Source organism: Conger conger, chromosome 8, assembly GCF_963514075.1.
Source record: "Conger conger chromosome 8, fConCon1.1, whole genome shotgun sequence".
In the NCBI taxonomy this organism is placed as follows: domain Eukaryota; kingdom Metazoa; phylum Chordata; class Actinopteri; order Anguilliformes; family Congridae; genus Conger; species Conger conger.
This window is the reverse complement of record NC_083767.1, coordinates 3,312,122-3,329,621: the sequence shown is the minus strand read 5'-3', so window position 1 is coordinate 3,329,621 and position 17,500 is coordinate 3,312,122. Positions and strand designations below refer to the sequence as shown.

The following is a 17,500-nucleotide window of genomic DNA, read 5'->3' as shown; positions in this document are numbered from 1 at the left end:
TGGTGTTGGGCTTCATTACTGAACATGGTCTCCTGCTGGTGTTGGGCTTCAGTACTGAACGTGGTCTCCTGCTGGTGTTGGGCTTCAATACTGAACATTACATTTCAGGCATTTGGCAGACGCAGAATGACATACAATAGTGCAAGTGCAAATCATCACCAGGGACAAGTGCGCAGACAACCGTAGAGGGGAGTGGAGTTCCAGGTGCTAGGATTGACCTCATGGATAAGAACTTGGGGCTTGTATCGTTTGTGGACCGTGGGCTAACCAATCAGAAAGCAGGTTCCCTGTAAGGCAGTCTGTGCTGATTGTTGATTGGCTGCTGCTCTGTGACCTCTGGCTGCTTCTGGATAGGCTGAGCAGCTGCCGACTCTGAAGAGTTCTGTACCTCAGACCCGGGCCTGCCCCCCTGCCCCCCTGCCCCCCCGCCCCCCCTTCCCCCCCGTCCCCCCGGCCCCTCTGAAAGCCGTCAGGACGCTGGACCGTGCGTCTGCTCTTCAGCTCGGCGTTGTGTGAACTCCAGCCGTGATTCAGGGCCGTGTCTGCGCGGTGCTAAAGGTTATCCACTCTCTCCCTCCTGCCCCACTTCCTCCTGTTGCTTCCTTTTGGTTGCATAACCCTGCCCTACTGTAAATAACGCCCATCAGAGAGGAACAGGAAACTCAGCCTGACCGCTGGAAAACATCCCTTTACTTTCACTCATGCGTATGGAAATGTGCTGGAAAATTATTTCACAAAATGCCAATAATACATCTACCTCTTGTTGCAAAATCCATGTGTATGTTTAAAATGGTTTGTTTTTACTGCTTGTATAATTTAAGATGATATTGGGTGTAATAATTTAATGGCCATTGCAGCATCTGGAAAACGCCTTCGTCAGAAAACCGCACTGTAACTGTCCGATTGGAAAAAGCGAATCACACATTTAACTGGTACGACATCTTAATACAACCCCAGAGCTCCAGGCGTTAAGCTGGTACAGACAGGGACACAAACTGCCACTGCCACATCTGGAGGGGCGGCGAAGCAGAACCTGGTGGATTGAGCAGCTATCAGAGTGTCAGTGTGACTGATGGTAAATAAACCTGTTTGAATAATTGCTGGTCTTCCCTGGCAGAATTAGCGTTTGTCAGGAGTTTGGCTGTGCATAATGAGCCGTGGAATAACAGTTTGTCTCGCTCAGAGAATCTGGAGCAGTTTGAGATTGAGTTTCAGTTTGAGTTTGTTTGAGTTTCAGTTGGGGTTGGGGTTGGGGTTGAGGTTGGGGTTGGGGTTGGAGTTGGAGTTGGAGTTGGAGTTGGGGTTGGGGTTGGGGTTGGGGTTGGGGTTGGGGTTGGGGTTGGGGTTGGGGTTGGGGTTGGAGTTACTGGTTTTAGATGACCAGCTCTCACCCAGACGGCTCGTTCTGTTATGGAGGCTGTTCACTCTGCATCCACACCCGGCTCTGAGAGTCTGGGGCAGGTCTCTGAGAGTCTGGGGCAGGTCTCTGAGAGTCTGGGGCAGGTCTCTGAGAGTCTGGGGCAGGTCTCAGAGTCTGGGGCAGGTCTCTGAGAGTCTGGGGCAGGTCTCTGAGAGTCTGGGGCAGGTCTCTGAGAGTCTGGGGCAGGTCTCTGAGAGTCTGGGGCAGGTCTCTGAGTCTGGGGCAGGCCTCTGAGAGTCTGGGGCAGGTCTCTGAGAGTCTGGGGCAGGTCTCTGAGAGTCTGGGGCAGGTCTCTGAGAGTCTGGGGCAGGTCTCTGTGAGTCTGGGGCAGGTCTCTGAGAGTCTGGGGCAGGTCTCTGAGAGTCTGGGGCAGGTCTCTGAGAGTCTGGGGCAGATCTCTGAGAGTCTGGGGCAGGCTCTTTTTGGCCCCTTCACAGCAGACAGTTCAGATCCCAGATGGCTACTGGTATTCTCTCTTAATTAGGTTGTATTCCCGTACTGTAAGTGTATCAGAAAGTATGAGGTACTTCACTTTTAAGACCTTGTCATTATTTTGCTGCTGTTTGTTATAGGAATTGGCTGTTTTCTCCGTCTTAGTTTGGGCAGCAGAACAGTAAGGCTTTGTGTGAGTTTATCCCTCATTTAGGTCTGAACCCAAACCTCCACTCAGCAGTGAGAACCAGGCTTCTGCTCCACTCTTAGCAACTCCTGTTCATGTCACCTCATTTACAGCAGCCCTGCAGATAATTACACACACGTCCCTCTCATGAAGCAGCCATGCCATCTAAGGGCTTACTATAACACAGTCTGTGGAGGAGACTCTGGGTCAGTGGTGTTGGTGCGCCCTGGTGTTGAGCAGACTCTGTGGGTCAGTGGTGTTGGTGCGCCCTGGTGTTGAGCAGACTCTGTGGGTCAGTGGTGTTGGTGCGCCCTGGTGTTGAGGAGACTCTGTGGGTCAGTGGTGTTGAGCAGACTCTGGGTCAGTGGTGTTGGTGCGCCCTGGTGTTGAGGAGACTCTGTGGGTCAGTGGTGTTGAGCAGACTCTGGGTCAGTGGTGTTGGTGCGCCCTGGTGTTGAGGAGACTCTGTGGGTCAGTGGTGTTGAGCAGACTCTGGGTCAGTGGTGTTGGTGCGCCCTGGTGTTGAGGAGACTCTGTGGGTCAGTGGTGTTGAGCAGACTCTGTGGGTCAGTGGTGTTGAGCAGACTCTGTGGGTCAGTGGTGTTGAGCAGACTCTGGGTCAGTGGTGTTGGTGCGCCCTGGTGTTGAGGAGACTCTGTGGGTCAGTGGTGTTGAGCAGACTCTGTGGGTCAGTGGTGTTGAGGAGACTCTGTGGGTCAGTGGTGTTGAGCAGACTCTGTGGGTCAGTGGTGTTGAGCAGACTCTGTGGGTCAGTGGTGTTGAGCAGACTCTGTGGGTCAGTGGTGTTGAGCAGACTCTGTGGGTCAGTGGTGTTGAGCAGACTCTGTGGGTCAGTGGTGTTGAGCAGACTCTGTGGGTCAGTGGTGTTGAGCAGACTCTGGGTCAGTGGTGTTGAGCAGACTCTGTGGGTCAGTGGTGTTGAGCAGACTCTGTGGGTCAGTGGTGTTGAGCAGGCTCTGTGGGTCAGTGGTGTTGAGGAGACTCTGTGGGTCAGTGGTGTTGAGGAGACTCTGTGGGTCAGTGGTGTTGAGGAGACTCTGTGGGTCAGTGGTGTTGAGCAGACTCTGTGGGTCAGTGGTGTTGAGGAGACTCTGGGTCAGTGGTGTTGGTGCGCCCTGGTGTTGAGCAGACTGTGCCGCTGCAGATGCAGCCCGGAGCCAGGAGCTCTCCTGGGTCAGACACGCCCTTCCTGTTCCTGTGCTGCAGGAAGTGCCTCCTGGGCTGTAGGCCCCGCCCCTCTGGGGGCGACTTCCTGTCGCCACCAAGACCTCCCTGTGTGTGTGTGTGTGTGTGTGTGTGTGTGTGTGTGCGTGTGTAAAAGGTCTCAGAACTCCTCAGGTTTATGAGCTGCTGGTTTGTTGTTGACTCTCAGCCAGGCGTGATGTTTATCTGCCTCCAGCACTGCTCTGTGGGGTCGCCTTCCAAAAACCTGCAACCAATTACACCCCACCCTAACCCTCAACCCTCCCCCCACACACAAGCACACTCACAAGCACACACTCACACCTACAGTACTCACACTCACTCACTCACTCACTCACTCACTCACTCACTCACTCACTCACTCACTCACTCACTCACTCACTCACTCTCACACACAAGCACACACACAAGCACACACACAAGCACACACACAAGCACACACACAAGCGCACACACACACACCTACAGTACTCACACACACAAGCACACACACAAGCACACACACAAGCACACACACAAGCACACTCACAAGCGCACTCACAAACACACACACAAGCACACACACAAGCACACACACAAGCACACACACAAGCACACACACAAGCACACACACACACCTACAGTACTCACTCACTCACTCACTCACTCACTCACTCACTCACTCACACACTCACTCACTCACTCACTCACTCACTCACTCACTCACACACTCACTCACACACTCACTCACTCACACACACACACACACACACACACACTCACACACACACACACACACTCACACACGTGCAGTACAGCAAAGTAGGCCCATTATGAAGAGGAAGGACAATATTTGTCTAAAGAAACTCTAATCCAGTCCTTTCACTCGAGACCTGACCTTCAGAACAGAAAGCGTTTACATTGTAGTTGAGGGCAGAGAGGTGGGGTTCATTTCCGGAGAGGAGGCTGGCCTTATCCGTCTTCATCTCGTAGCGGGAGGGAGGGGCGCGGGGGGGTTAGCGATCTCGGGGGGCCAGGGCGGGACTCGTGTTTTTGTGTACGGGGGGGATCTGGGGCCCACACATACAGCCAGCCCTCCGGGTCGGCTGTAACAGGCTGTCATTATGCGCGACCGTGCGTTTGGGTCTGCAGAGACACTCAACTTCCCCACATCTTAAACCTGCCTGCCCCCCCATCTTAAACCTGCCTGCCCCCCCATCTTAAACCTGCCCTGCCCCCCCATCTTAAACCTGCCTGCCCTCCCATCTTTAACCTGCCTGCCCCCCCATCTTTAACCTGCCTGCCCCCCCATCTTTAACCTGCCTGCCCCCCCATCTTAAACCTGCCACCCCCCATCTTAAACCTGCCTGCCCCCCCATCTTTAACCTGCGCCCCCATCTTTAACCTGCCTGCGCCCCCATCTTAAACCTGCCTGCCCCCCCATCTTTAACCTGCGCCCCCATCTTTAACCTGCCTGCCCCCCCATCTTAAACCTGCCTGCCCCCCCATCTTAAACCTGCCACCCCCATCTGAGCCCTCGCCCCCCTCAGGGCGTAGCCTCCGTGTTTCATGGCTTTCTCTCTCTCGCTCTCTTTCCTGAAGCTGGTCAGCCTCTGACATGTCACATTACGTTACATTACATTACATTAATGGCATTTGGCAGACGCTCTTATCCAGAGCGACTTACTGATTAGACTAAGCAGGACACAATCCTCCCCTGGAGCAATGCAGGGTTAAGGGCATTGCTCAAGGGCCCAGCGGCTGTGCGGATCTTATTGTGGCGACACCGGGGATCAAACCGCTGACCTTGCGTGTCCCAGTCATGAACCTTGGTGACTCCAGCGCTATAACTCCGAGTGGCTCTCCTGCATTCCCTCCTGCAATATGTATGTATTTTTTAATGTAATATATGTGTGTGTCCTCCTGTGTGTAAAACCAGTGTTGAAACGCTCTCTTTGCCAGCACAGACGTGTCCTTTTTCCTCCTAATGCCGCTGAGAGTGTTACTGTACCGAACACTGTGCTCTCTGACACGGCGAATGGATGCCGCTCGACGTTAGCGTGGTGAAACCGCCGGCGTGATCTCATTCTGAGGAGCAATAACCTCTTTATGAGCAGAGCCCTGCTTTTCCTTCTCCTTTCAGAAAGTGCTTTGTTGTGAAGTTATTTATTTTTGTTCCATCTTTCATCCTTTAATGAGTTCAGGTCCTCCGAGTTCCCACAACACCCCGCTGCTCTCAAACCTGAGTCGCATATGAGACCCGTTAACTCATTAGAGGCTCTGCAGACCCCTGAGGTCTGAACGCGTTTGGCGGTTGGGTTCTAAAGGATAAAGCTCTGGTCCCAGAACCACAGCGGGGTGAACCTCTTAAACCACATCCTGTTTCTCACTTCCTGCTGCCGTCCAACACGTGCCTCCCACTGTGACCACATGACCACGCTCCCCACTGTCCTGGTGCATCATGGGAAATGTAAAGAGCCGGAGAACGCTGTCATGGCTGAAGCACAGTTTTCATTTCCTGTTGCGTTTCTTTGGCCTTCTCCGTATACTCCACCTTCTCAGAGACGTAACGGTCTGAGAGGCGGCCGCGGTCTGGCCTGTTCTCAGCTGAGAGCCAGGAGACGAGAAAATGAGCATGTTGGGCAAACCCGGTCCAGACCCGGTCCATCTTTTATAAACTGCCTTTTGTTTTTGGTGAACCTTTTGCTTACGTCTGTGGTTTTCAGACTTTTCCTGACGTCTCGTCAAACAACGTTCACTTTAAAGAGTTTTACAGCCGTCTGATATAAAATTCTCCTTCCCCTCTGAAGACACAGAGTGATAAAGAGCACATGAGCGTGTCTGGCCTGTGTGTAATATTTATTATATCTGACGGTAAGACCCGCTCCGATACGCATCTCATGCAGTAATATTATTGAGGTCAGAGATGGACAGATCTGATTCAGTGTTTAGTCTGTTGGGAGATGTTAGGAGGCTGATGTGAATTTAACTGGATTTAAATCTCCAGCGCCTTCTGAGCTTTGTTTGAACTCAGAATTTATCATTTGTAAATGCAGCGGATATAACTTGGCTGAGAAATGATATTCAAAGGAAAATAACTCCACACAGTTCATATCTGATCTGTTTGAGCAGATGTGATTGTGAGCTCTTTCATTTGAAGCAGGGGGTTGGGCTGGAGAAATAACTTTTCTTATTTCTTACACACACACACACGCACACACACACGCATACGCATACGCACACACGCACACACACACATGCATACACACACACACACTCACGCACACACATACGCACACACACATACGCACACGCACACACACATACGCATGCACGCACTCACACGCACACATACGCACACACACACACGCACGCACTCACGCACGCACTCACACACACTCACACGCATACACACGCACGCACTCACACATACGCACACACGCACGCACGCACTCACACACTCACGCCCGCACACACACACACGCACGCACTCACACACACACGCGCACACATACACACGCACACACGCACGCGCTCACATACTTTAAAAGTCCAGACCAGTGCAGTGGTCAGGTCCACAGGTTAAGGTGCATCAGCATGTGACCATTAGCTCTTTCTCCAGTCTGTAGTCTGTATGCTTTCTAGAACAGTCTTCACATGGATGTAAGAAAAGCTAGTCTAGTGTGAAAGCACTTGGGTCTGCAGTGTGAAACCTGATCTGACGTGAGATCTGTTCTGGGCACCTCTAATGAGAGAGCAGTGCATTGTGTGACACCTGGCCCATGATCCGGTGTGCAGTGGGCTGTGTGCGCTCTGTAGCGCTTTGTGTGTGAGTGTGTTTTCTGTGAAATCTGGTCGTGTGTGAGTGTGCGTTGTGTGATTTCTGGTTGTGTGAGTGTGCGTTGTGTAAAATCTGGTTGTGTGACTGCGTTGTGTGAAACCTGGTTGTGTCAGTGTGCGTTGTGTGAAGTCTGGTTGTGTGTGTGTGTGTGTGAGTGTGATGTGTGATTTCTGGTTGTGTGAGTGTGAGTGTGAGTGTGAGTGTGAGTGAGAGTGTGATGTGTGAGAGTGTGTGTGTGAGAGTGTGTGTGTGTGTGTGTGTGAGTGTGATGTGTGAAACCTGGTTGTGTGAGAGTGTGCGTACCTCAATGTGCCCTCAGCAGTGATGTCACAGAGTGTAGCGGTTACTCAGAGGCCCGTGTGCCTGTAATAAAGGGGTTTAACAGCCTGTCCGCAGGCCTGCTCGTGAAGCTTAGCGCTCCGCTAACAGGTTACAGCACCTCCTCTCCGCTAACAGGTTACAGCACCTCCTCTCCGCTAACAGGTTACAGCACATGTACACGCACGCACGCACGCACGCACGCACACAGGCACGCACACACACACACACACACGCACACACAGACACGTACACGCACGCACACACACCCGCACGCACGCACACACACGTACATGCACGCACACCCACACACACCTACACACACACACACCTCACACGGACACACCTGACACATACACACGCACACAGACACACAGACACACACGCGCGCACACACACAGGCCATTCAAAAGACCCAGTGCAGAAACTTTCCTTAATAAAACTTGCACGCAGACACACCAGCACACATGCACAGTCACACATGCACACACACACTCACACAAGTTTATTTATTTTCTTAAGACTAAATAAATCCCGTCCCCTGTGCAGAATAGGGGTGTGGCAGAGAGGGTGTGGGGGAGGTGCCCCGGGTGTTTGGAGAGTCCAGTCCCCGGCTGCGGTCTCATGGACGCTCCCGGGTTCAGACCCGCCCTTCTGATCGCTGACCCTGCTGCGACAAAACAGAGTAAATGTCCGTTTGGAGAAACAGTCCGGCTGTTTGAGGTGCCGTCAGTGTAACCAGAACAGAGTCCAGTTGCGGTGGCTTTGGTTTCTAAAACACGCGGCCGAGAACTGCACTTTAAAGCCTCACACAGCGTTTTAAAATAGCCCGCTTGTCTCCGGAACAAAAAACAGACACGGCTCGGTCAGTTTGAATGGTTTCGTGTTGGAAAGGTGGGAGGCAGTGGGGATTGTTATACCGCAGTCTGTGTGCCACTGATACCAGCTTCTGTTTTTCAGTCAATTAGTAGCTTTTCAGATACAAAACCAAAAGGCTTTAAAAGGCCATCTGAGTGGGTTCTAACCCTCAGTGCTCTGCCCCGGTTTGGGTAAACGGTCCTCTGAAGGGAGTGGCCTGCTGTTTGTTTAAGCCTTAAAAGCCTCTTTATTTTACTGCCTTTTTATTCCTTTACCGCAGCGTGGGTTTTTTTGTCAGGCTACACCCTCCTCCCTGTACTCACGCTGAAGCTCCTCTCCCTCCCCCCAGGTGTTCCGGCAGGACTGCGAGACCTTCGGGATGGTGGTGAAGATGCTGGTGGCGAAGGACCCCGCGCTGGAGGGCCAGCTGCAGACCCCCCTGCGGGAGAACCTGGGGGAGATCCAGCAGCGCTGCCTGGAGGACCTCCGGCACTTCATCTCCGAGCTGGACGAGGTTCTGCAGCCCGAGCGCTCCGGCTGAGGGCCCCCTGCGGGGCCCCGGGGGGCCGACACCCCCAGCTCAGCTCCACTGCAGGATCAGGGACCTGTGTGGCCCTCAGCCTGGCCCTGCAGTCTGGGCGGGGGAGCGGACGCACACATGACCCGGTGAGGTCACCTGCTCTACACGCCCACTCTGCTGGACAACAAGCGTCTCTCATTTCATCTCCACCGTGCGTGCCCACCTTCACCCTCTCCCCCGCGTGTCCCCCGCGTGTCCCCCGCGTGTCCCCCGCGTGTCCCCCACGTGTTCCCCGCGTGTCCCCCGCGTGTCTCCCGCACAACACACAACTCTCAAACTGCAAACTGCTCCTGGAGCCCTGGTGAGATACGGAAGCAGAGAATCAGGACTTCTGCCAGGCTCCAGCTTAGGGTGAATCAGCGTACCTGTCTGTTACTCATGCTCCTCAACCCTGGACCTGGAGATCTACTGCGTCTGCTTGGGCTCTCAGCCCTACCTGGAGATCCATCAGGTGACGTGAGTTAATTATCCAATTAACTGCCTACATTAGTCAATAAAAGCAACACATTGTCTTGATTAAGCGCAGAGTTGCAGCTATGACCAGCAGACCCCACTATGACCAGCAGACCCCGTGGCCCTCCAGGGCTGCAGTTGAAGACAGAAGCGTAGTGGGGGCCCAAAGTATGACGGGGGGGGGAGGGGGGTGAAAGGAAGAAAGTGTTAAAGCATTTTATTCTTTCATGTATTGTAATCCAAACCCACCATTTCAGTTTAACCCTACTTTGAAAAACTGCTATCCAATATTCTTCCACACAGTGTGTTTTAGTGTCTGTATTTTCTTTTTGTGGAAAGTTTGGACACTCAGGGGGGGGGGTGGGATGTATGTGGAGTGTCTGTTAGTTTTTACCCTCAGTTTTCAAATCTTTCGAAAGTTCAATGTATGTAAATAATAAAAGTATTGTATTCATTGTACAAGACTGTTTTTATTGCATTCTTTCAGTGCAGTTGTCATGAAATTGAATAGTTTCTTCTCAAAGTTAATTATAAGCAAATATATTGTAAGATGAGCTATTGTGTGACACAGTATTTATCTATATTGTATGAAAGTTTTCACAAACTGTCTCTCTTTGTTGCCATCACCAAAGATCTGTGAGGCGACTCACGTGACCCCCCCCCAAAAATCCCCCCCCCAAAATTGATGGCTAAGGTTAAATTTGTGTCCTTAATGACTGTTTGTCCTGAGATGTTTCGTGAAGAATAATCAAAATATTAATGTAATCCATCTAACCGGGAGCAATGTAATATCATTGCCCCAAATAGTCCACTAAGGCATCACTTACCCAAACACACTTCCTGTTCTGCAAGAACCTGTTCACCTCCATTTTATCTCGTTTGAGAGGAAGAATGTCTTATTTCCCAATAATTCTTTTTTTCTAAAATGGAAACTTAAGTAACACAATTTTTATTTTCATCCATAGCCATATGTTCCAGTTTTTTATTCTTTACATTTATACAGACTACAGTGATCTGTTTACAATATAAGTGTGACCCCATAAATAAAAACATCTTGCAACCAAAAACTGAGCCGTGCTTTATGCAGGGAGGGGGTCTGGTCCTTTGGATTTAACAGCAATAAAAGCACATAACTGGAGATATTAAGGGTCAGAGTTCATCATACTCATAAAATCCCCCAAAGCTTGTCACCTTTTTTATTTTTAAAACCCTGATTAACAAAAGTAGGTCTTTCTGAGCTGGAGTGTGATCACTGTCTCTCCATGTGATTCCTTTTACATCAGAAACAAAACAAAACAAAACAAAAAAACTTTTGAAACTCAGGGATATAAAAATATCAAGTTTTTTTTAATAATCTGAACTTTACAATATATACATTTAATATTTGCACTGTTAAATAACTTTTCCATTAGTCTCTAAATGCTACTTTTATAAATATTTTTTTTTTCTTCTTTCTGGAAATAAAGCAGTTGCTATTAAATGCACACAACACTGATATTATTGTAACTAGGATATTGTATTGGGTTATGAAAGTGGATAAACTGGCACACATTCATTTGGCAAATGTCAGGTTGTTTAGAAGTGACCGTTTGTTTGTTCGTCTGTCCAGGACGACGGTACGAATCCACGTCCGGAAACACGCATGTCACACGCATGTCACACGCAGGGAACAACGTCTCTCCCGCCAATAAACACCGCGTGTCAGATCTTGGGGGTCGACAAGTGTCGAAATTGCATGTTGGCAATAGTCGAAAAGGCTAAAAGCACATATGTGTTCTGTTCAGTCAAGCCAACGTCAAATGTGGCGAAAGTGGATATAGGGGTGCCGATGGGGGGGGTGAGTGTGATTGGCTGCTCTATGAGATGATGCAGTTCTTGCCCCGGTGTCCCTTCTTCTTCTTGGATTTAGTCCGTGGGCCGTAGGCGGGGGGGGCGGTGAGGGCGGAGACCGGGGTCGGGAGGTCGTCGGTGTAGTAGTGGAACCTCTGCTGCGGGCGGGGCTGGGGGATGGGCTGGCCCAGGAAGAACCCGTCTTCCTCATCCTCCGAGGAAGAGGAGGATGAAGAGCAGGTGGAGCACCAGTCGTCCTCGTCGTAGAACCCCGGGAAGCGCTCGGCGGCCGGGTTCTGGAGCGCGTAGTCCGAGGTGGCGTGGGAGTGGTAGCGCCGCCCGTACAGCTCCTGATTGGCCAGGAAGGCGGGGGGTCGGAGGTCGTGGGGCAGGCGGGCTTTGGAGGGCTCCGGCCGGTCCCTGTCGAACTCGCCCCTGAAGTAGGAGTGGGCGCGCTCCTTGGGCGCCAGGTGCAGGGCGTTGTCCGAGCGGGACTTCCTGCTCCTCCGGCGCCGGTGGTGGTGGTGGTGGTGTCTCTGGTGCCGGTCCAGGCGCGGGTCGGGCTCGTCGAAGCGGTACACCCTCCGGCGCGTGCGCTCGCTCATGGGCGGCTGCCGCACCTCCAGCTCGTCGTAGCGACTGTTGTCCACGACGTCGTCGGAGAACTTGACCTGCTGGGGCCGCGACTGCGAGCGGGTCCTCCGGAGGACCGGAGCGTGAGGAGGGCACACCTTCTCCTCAGGGAGAGGCTCCACCTCCTCCTCTTCCTCCTCCTCTGGCTCTTCCTCCTGCTCCAGCTCGGAGGTCAGGCTCTTCAGGGAGTTGGTGCTCCTGTGGAGCATGGAGGAGTTGAGCGTTCCCATGTTGCTGACCTTCTCCATGTCCTCTGCCTCCAGCTCGGCCAGGTTCTGCAGGTACAGCAGCGACCGCTCCTTGCCGTCCTCATCCACCGACGCTCCTGCAGGGACACACAGTGTGAGCGCACATTCAACACGGGAAATGTGCTTTCAATTGTGAGTGTACCCTTCTGTAAAAAGCCTATTTTACACTTGGAAGTATGCTTTGTTAATCTGCTTCCCTGATCTCAAACTCCAGTCGTGAAGCGCCACAATGTCTGCAGGTTTTTTTGTGGTTTGCTTTCAGACATTAGCCAGTTGGAAGCGAGCCGTGTGACTGTTTAACCAATCAGAGGGCTCAACGAGGCTCTTCAGGGCCCAAACGAAGTACAAACACAGCGGACACTGCTGTAGGAGTTCCCAGACTCAGTGTTTCAAACACATATTTGACCCGGTCACCGATAACACAGGTGCATATTAACTTCTCCAAATGTACAGTAAACCACAGTAGGTATATAACAGGAGTTTGTAGAGTCTGTAGGGTTATTTGGTGGGGTGTGTGTCAGAAGGATGGCACATATGACTTAATTGCTGCAGGTCTCTGGGATTTGAGTTTGAGATCCCTGTGTTCTTTAATCACTTGTTGGACCCAGGCCTGGTAATGCATGTGTGTATAGCAGCTCAGAAAGTACTATAAACCACAGTAGCTTATAAAGGTGAAGTCAGTCAGGTTATTGATTCGGGTGTGTGTGAGCACGATGGTGTGTGAGCAGGGTGGTGTGTGTGAGCAGGGTGGTGTGTGTGAGCACGGTGGTGTGTGAGCACGGTGGTGTGTGTGAGCACGGTGGTGTGTGTGAGCACGGTGGTATGTGTGAGCAGGGTGGTGTGTGTGAGCACGATGGTGTGTGAGCACGGTGGTGTGTGTGAGCAGGGTGGTGTGTGAGCAGGGTGGTGTGTGTGAGCAGGGTGGTGTGTGTGAGCACGATGGTGTGTGAGCAGGGTGGTGTGTGAGCAGGGTGGTGTGTGAGCAGGGTGGTGTGTGTGAGCAGGGTGGTGTGTGAGCAGGGTGGTGTGTGTGAGCAGGGTGGTGTGTGTGAGCAGGGTGGTGTGTGAGCAGGGTGGTGTGTGTGAGCAGGGTGGTGTGTGAGCACGGTGGTGTGTGTGAGCAGGGTGGTGTGTGTGAGCAGGGTGGTGTGTGAGCACGGTGGCGTGTGTGAGCAGGGTGGTGTGTGTGAGCACGATGGTGTGTGTGAGCGAGGCGGGGCCTCTCACCGGTGATGTTGGACAGTGCCAGCGAGTCCATGGAGTCTCGGATGCTCTGGTCGGGCTGCTTGAGCTCGTCGGTGATGCACTCGAGGGAGTCGTGGTACCACTGCTGCGGCTGGAGGCCGGCCGGGCCGTGGTCCAGCTCCAGGTCCTGGATCTTGCGGCTGCTGGCGGGGCCCGGATGGCTCCCGTAGGCCGAGTCTCCCAGGCCGTCCTGCGATTGGGCCCAGTACGCGTCTGTCTGGTACCGCTTGCTGGCCAGGCCCTGTTGCCCGCGGTGACCGCTCGTGATTGGTCCCGCCTTGGCCTTGACCCCGCCCTCCGACGACGACGTCATCCAGAGCTCGGCGGGCCCCGCCTCCACCGTCTCCTCGACCTTCCGGAAGGCTCCGCCGCCGTCGCCGAACTTCAGCAGCAGCTGCGTCATGTAGTCCTCGTGCTCCGCCCACTCTTCCTCGTGGTCTTCCTCGGCCGGCGCCTCCTCTTCCTCCTGCTCCTCCTCCTCTTCCTCGCGGCCCTTCCAGAAGCGGTGCTCCTCCTGGTTGTCGGCCGCGCCGCCGAAGCTCAGGTGCGCCATCTTGCGGGAGAGCGCCTCGTCGGCCCCCCCGCCCGCGGCGTTGCCGCTGACGCCCCCGGAGAAGGCGGCGGGCGGCTTGGCGTAGTTGGCGGCCGGGGAGAACAGCAGGGACTGGCGGCACTGGTCGGCGGAGCGGCTGCTCTTCCCCAGGCGCACGCTGCGGCGCGACTCGCGGGACCGCGCCGACTGGAAGGCGGAGTCGGACGAGTCGGACGCCTGCACGTCCTCGCCCAGGCTGCAGGCCTTGGAGCAGTAGATGCGGCCCTGCCGGGGCAGGAAGGGGCAGCCCAGCAGGGACTCGCGGCACTGCGCGCAGCTGAAGCACGACTCGGTGGCGTGCCAGTGGAGCCCGTCGTACGTCATCTGGGCGTGGTCTACTCCTGCAGGGGGCGGGGGGAGAGCGTGAGACTTACAGTTACAGCCACAAAAAACTAATAACATGATGGACAATTGGTTAGTTGGCAGTGAAAGGTGGCGGATGATTGGTTGGCTGGCGGTGAAATGTGGTTGGTGATTGGTTAGCTCGGTGAAAGGTGGCGGGTGATTGGTTAGCTGGGTGAAAGGTGGCGGGTGATTGGTTAGCTGGGTGAAAGGTGGCAGGTGATTGGTTAGCTGGGTGAAAGGTGGGTGATTGGTTGGTTGGTGGTGAAAGGTGGCGGGTGATTGGTTGGCTGGCGGTGAAAGGTGGTGGGTGATTGGTCAGCTGGTTGAAAGGTGGCGGGCGATTGGTCAGCTGGGTGAAAGGTGGCGGGTGATTGGTCAGCTGGGTGAAAGGTGGCGGGTGATTGGCTCACCGATGTGCTCCCCGCAGGCCTCGCAGTACTCTGCGTACAGAGACTCGAAGCAGCCGCAGCAGAAGGGCCGCCCGTCCTTCATGATGTAGCGCTGGCCCCCCAGCACCGTCTCGCACTCGAAGCAGCAGAAGTGCTTCATGTGCCAGTGCCGCCCCTCCGCCTCCGTGCACTCGTCCGCAAAGATGATCTGCAGACGGGAGAGGAGCCCGTGAGAACCCGCCCATTCAGCTGGAACAGGCTTCTGCTGTCTAACATGATATAAACTTCTAATAGGGATACTATCTAAAGTATCTAACATGTTATAAAGGTGTAATAGTGGTGATGTAAAGTATCTATAACATGTTATAAAGTTGTAATAGGGATACTATCTAAAGTATCTAACGTGTTATAAAGGTGTAATAGTGGTGATATAAAGTATCTATAACATGTTATAAAGGTGTAATAGTGGTGATACAAAGTATCTGTAACGTGTTATAAAGGTGTAATAGTGGTGATATAAAGTATCTATAACATGTTATAAAGGTGTAATAGTGGTGATATAAAGTATCTATAACCTGTTATAAAGGTGTAATAGTGGTGATATAAAGTATCTATAACATGTTATAAGGTGTAATAGTGGTGATATAAAGTATCTGTAACGTGTTATAAAGGTGTAATGGTGGTGATATAAAGTGTCTGTAACGTGTTATAAAGGTGTAATAGTGGTGATATAAAGTATCTGTAACGTGTTATAAAGGTGTAATAGTGGTGATATAAAGTATCTATAACATGTTATAAAGGTGTAATAGTGGTGATATAAAGTATCTATAACGTGTTATAAAGGTGTAATAGTGGTGATATAAAGTATCTATAACATGTTATAAGGTGTAATAGTGGTGATATAAAGTATCTGTGACGTGTTATAAAGGTGTAATAGTGGTGATATAAAGTATCTGTACCGTGTTATAAAGGTGTAATAGTGGTGATATAAAGTGTCTGTAACGTGTTATAAAGGTGTAATAGTGGTGATATAAAGTATCTGTAACGTGTTATAAAGGTGTAATAGTGGTGATATAAAGTATCTAACGTGTTATAAAGGTGTAATAGTGGTGATATAAAGTGTCTGTAACGTGTTATAAAGGTGTAATAGTGGTGATATAAAGTATCTGTAACGTGTTATAAAGGTGTAATAGTGGTGATATAAAGTATCTGTAACGTGTTATAAAGGTGTAATAGTGGTGATATAAAGGTGTAATAGTGGTTATATAAAGTATCTATAACATGTTATAAAGGTGTAATAGTGGTGATATAAAGTATCTATAACATGTTATAAAGGTGTAATAGGGGCTGTACCTCGTCGCAGGCAGAGCAGCGGGGCTTCAGCAGCTGGGCGTGGTGCCGGCCGCAGTGGACCTTGCCGTCCTGGTAGAAGTAGATCAGGTCCACCAGGAGCTCGCCGCACGTGGAGCACGCAAAGCATGCTGGGTGCCAGCACAGCGCCGGCCCCGCCCGTGAGGCAAATACCGCCATCTCCCCGCCGCCGATGTTCTCCCCGCACTGCAGAGGGAGGGGCGAGAGGGAGGGGGGCGGGCGTGAGTCAGCAACCGGGGTGTTTTGGGGTACCTACGTGTTCACAGACAGTGTTTTGGGGTACCTATGTGTTCACAGACGGTGTTTTGGGGGTAGGGTGTTTTGGGGTACCTACGTGTTCACAGACGGTGTTTTGGGGTACCTATGTGTTCACAGACAGTGTTTTGGGGTACCTACGTGTTCACAGACGGTGTTTTGGGGTACCTACGTGTTCACAGATGGTGTTTTGGGGTACCTACGTGTTCACAGACGGTGTTTTGGGGTACCTATGTGTTCACAGACGGTGTTTTGGGGTACCTACGTGTTCACAGACTGTGTTTTGGGGTACCTACGTGTTCACAGACGGTGTTTTGGGGTACCTGTCTGTTCACAGACAGTGTTTTGGGGTACCTACGTGTTCACAGACGGTGTTTTGGGGTACCTACGTGTTCACAGATGGTGTTTTGGGGTACCTACGTGTTCACAGACGGTGTTTTGGGGTACCTATGTGTTCACAGACGGTGTTTTGGGGTACCTACGTGTTCACAGACGGTGTTTTGGGGTACCTACGTGTTCACAGACGGTGTTTTGGGGTACCTATGTGTTCACAGACGGTGTTTTGGGGTACCTACGTGTTCACAGACTGTGTTTTGGGGTACCTACGTGTTCACAGACGGTGTTTTGGGGTACCTGTCTGTTCACAGACAGTGTTTTGGGGTACCTACGTGTTCACAGACGGTGTTTTGGGGTACCTACGTGTTCACAGATGGTGTTTTGGGGTACCTACGTGTTCACAGACGGTGTTTTGGGGTACCTATGTGTTCACAGACGGTGTTTTGGGGTACCTACGTGTTCACAGACGGTGTTTTGGGGTACCTACGTGTTCACAGACGGTGTTTTGGGGTACCTACGTGTTCACAGACGGTGTTTTGGGGTACCTACGTGTTCACAGGCGGTGTTTTGGGGTACCTACGTGTTCACAGACGGTGTTTTGGGGTACCTACGTGTTCACAGGCGGTGTTTTGGGGTACCTACGTGTTCACAGATGGTGTGCATCAGCGCTCTGGGCAGCAGTTTGATGCTCCCCCGGCCCAGCGCCTCCTTCTTCCTCTGAACACTGAACATCTGCAGCTCCTTCTGCTCCTCCTCCGACAGAGCCTGGCAGTACCGCACCTACAGGAGAGAGGTCCTTTAACCTTTAACCTTTAACCACTGCACTGAGAGACTGGCAGTACCACACCTACAGGAGAGAGGTCCTTTAACCTTTAACCTTTAACCTTTAACCACTGCACTTAGAGCCTGGCAGTACCGCACCTACAGGAGAGAGGTCCTTTAACCTTTGAGAGAGTGCAGACTG

At 52.1% G+C, this 17,500-nt stretch overlaps 2 protein-coding genes across 8 annotated transcripts in view; one reads left to right on the top strand and one right to left on the bottom strand.

The window, feature by feature from the left end:
• LOC133134817 (periphilin-1-like) overlaps window positions 1–9,598 on the top strand; it is a 36,435-nt gene extending 26,837 nt beyond the window's left edge. For 2 of the 6 annotated variants that reach the window (XM_061251260.1, XM_061251258.1), the window contains exon 11: window positions 8,609–9,596. In XM_061251260.1, the coding sequence (XP_061107244.1) occupies window positions 8,609–8,800 (192 nt within the window). In that variant the 3' untranslated portion in view covers window positions 8,801–9,596. Of the gene's footprint in view, window positions 1–8,608 lie in introns of all 6 variants that reach the window. The other 4 variants (XM_061251257.1, XM_061251262.1, XM_061251261.1 and 1 more) reach the window with 3 other exon arrangements.
• Window positions 9,599–10,225: 627 nt separating this feature from the next.
• Window positions 10,226–17,500, bottom strand: part of prickle1a (prickle homolog 1a) — a 46,446-nt gene continuing 39,171 nt past the window's right edge. For both annotated transcript variants that reach the window (XM_061251894.1, XM_061251895.1), the window contains exons 4-8: window positions 17,179–17,316; window positions 15,928–16,131; window positions 14,596–14,782; window positions 13,231–14,181; window positions 10,226–12,080 (exon numbers count right to left, since the gene is read on the bottom strand). In XM_061251894.1, the coding sequence (XP_061107878.1) occupies window positions 11,149–12,080; window positions 13,231–14,181; window positions 14,596–14,782; window positions 15,928–16,131; window positions 17,179–17,316 (2,412 nt within the window). In that variant the 3' untranslated portion in view covers window positions 10,226–11,148. The remainder of the gene's footprint in view (window positions 12,081–13,230; window positions 14,182–14,595; window positions 14,783–15,927; window positions 16,132–17,178; window positions 17,317–17,500) is intronic.